This window comes from Galeopterus variegatus, unplaced genomic scaffold (genome assembly GCF_000696425.1).
Source record: "Galeopterus variegatus unplaced genomic scaffold, G_variegatus-3.0.2 Scaffold7481, whole genome shotgun sequence".
NCBI classification, from domain to species: Eukaryota; Metazoa; Chordata; class Mammalia; order Dermoptera; family Cynocephalidae; genus Galeopterus; species Galeopterus variegatus.
Genome location: NW_007733592.1, coordinates 19,950 through 21,250, shown reverse-complemented (window position 1 = coordinate 21,250; position 1,301 = coordinate 19,950). Strand labels below are relative to the sequence as shown.

General features: G+C 46.7%; 1 protein-coding gene across 1 annotated transcript in view; it reads right to left on the bottom strand.

Annotated features, from left to right (window-relative positions):
• Positions 1-1,301, bottom strand: part of SOX30 (SRY (sex determining region Y)-box 30) — a 54,297-nt gene that overhangs the window by 52,438 nt on the left and 558 nt on the right. Inside the window, exon 2 of the mRNA XM_008591995.1 lies at positions 640-1,298. Within this exon, the coding sequence (XP_008590217.1) occupies positions 640-1,298 (659 nt within the window). The remainder of the gene's footprint in view (positions 1-639; positions 1,299-1,301) is intronic.

Sequence of the window (1,301 nt, the reverse complement as noted above, 5' to 3'; positions counted from 1 at the left end):
TTTTTAGAAGAATAAATACCAAAGGGTTACATTTAATCATGCATTGTTTTCTCCTAGAAAAGTTTACTCTCATTTTTAAAGAAGATAAGTTCTATAATTGATATAAGCTTTCCTGTTTATAATTTTTTTTTTCACTAAACACCATTGTTTCTATTTATTTTTTATTTTTTAGAGGGTGGTGTCTGGCCAGATGAACCCTGGACCTTGGTGTTAGTAGACAGTCACACTCTAACCAACTGAGTTAACCAGTCAGCTGTTTCTTCTATTTCTTGATACGTATTTTGCTGCTACAATATGGTAATTTTAATATTGGTTATTTGTAACATATAAACTTCAAAAGGACAGCTTTGTGTTGTCTAGCAAGAAATCTCTATTTTTGTGCATAAAAAATAGTCATATCTAAATCTCATTGCTTACTGGGTCTTAAAATACATATTTTTTTAAATGTTTCAGAATCTTGAAGAAATGTCAATGTATTTTACTAGGATATGTACAGAATGATACCTGTGCAGACTTTGCCCTGAAAAGAATCAGTTCCTTGATTTTATTTTTCTAGATCAGGCTGCTGAACTGCTGACATGTCAGCTATGGGGCAACATAGACAAAGTTTTGAAAACAGATTCCCCTGTCGTCTAATACCTGCATCTGAGGGAAGCACGGTGAGTGGGACATCTTTGGTTTCAATTTTTACAGAAGGCTCCAATAAGGATTGCATTTTAATAGGCACTGGTGTCAGAGGAACCTTAGTCAATCGTATCAGCTCTGAGGGTGGAGGTCCCTGAAATTGGATCCGGGCCCCAGGAGGGACTGTGTGGAAAGTCAAAGGGATCCTGAGGTCCTGCTGGTGTGGCCCAAAGGCGCTGGACTGCTGCGCCAGGATGACCTCCTTGCTGCCATGGACCAGGCCATTGGACGGGAGCTCCGTGCCGAGCCTGTGGTCGTGGAATCTCTCGGGCTCCTCTGTTTTGATGATTCCTTCTCGGATGGCCACCAAACTTTTGCCTTCCTCGCTTTTCGCGGTGTCCTTCATGACTTCCTCCACTTCCAGCCTGCCCTTCTCGTCCCCTCGGAGGCTGTCGAAGACCGGCTTGGGGCCTTCCACGTTGGCCACCCCGGAGGCTCTAGGGCTCACCTCAACTGTCCTCCGAGGCCCCACCGACGGGTCCAAGCCGGGCCCAGGTTCCTCCTTTTCGGCCTTGACGTGCAGTGCCCGGGGCTGCAGCGGGTGGAACTCGGACGTCCAAGGGGCACCCTCGGACGCGGGCGGTGGCGGCGGCGGCAGCAGCAGCAGCTCGGGCCTC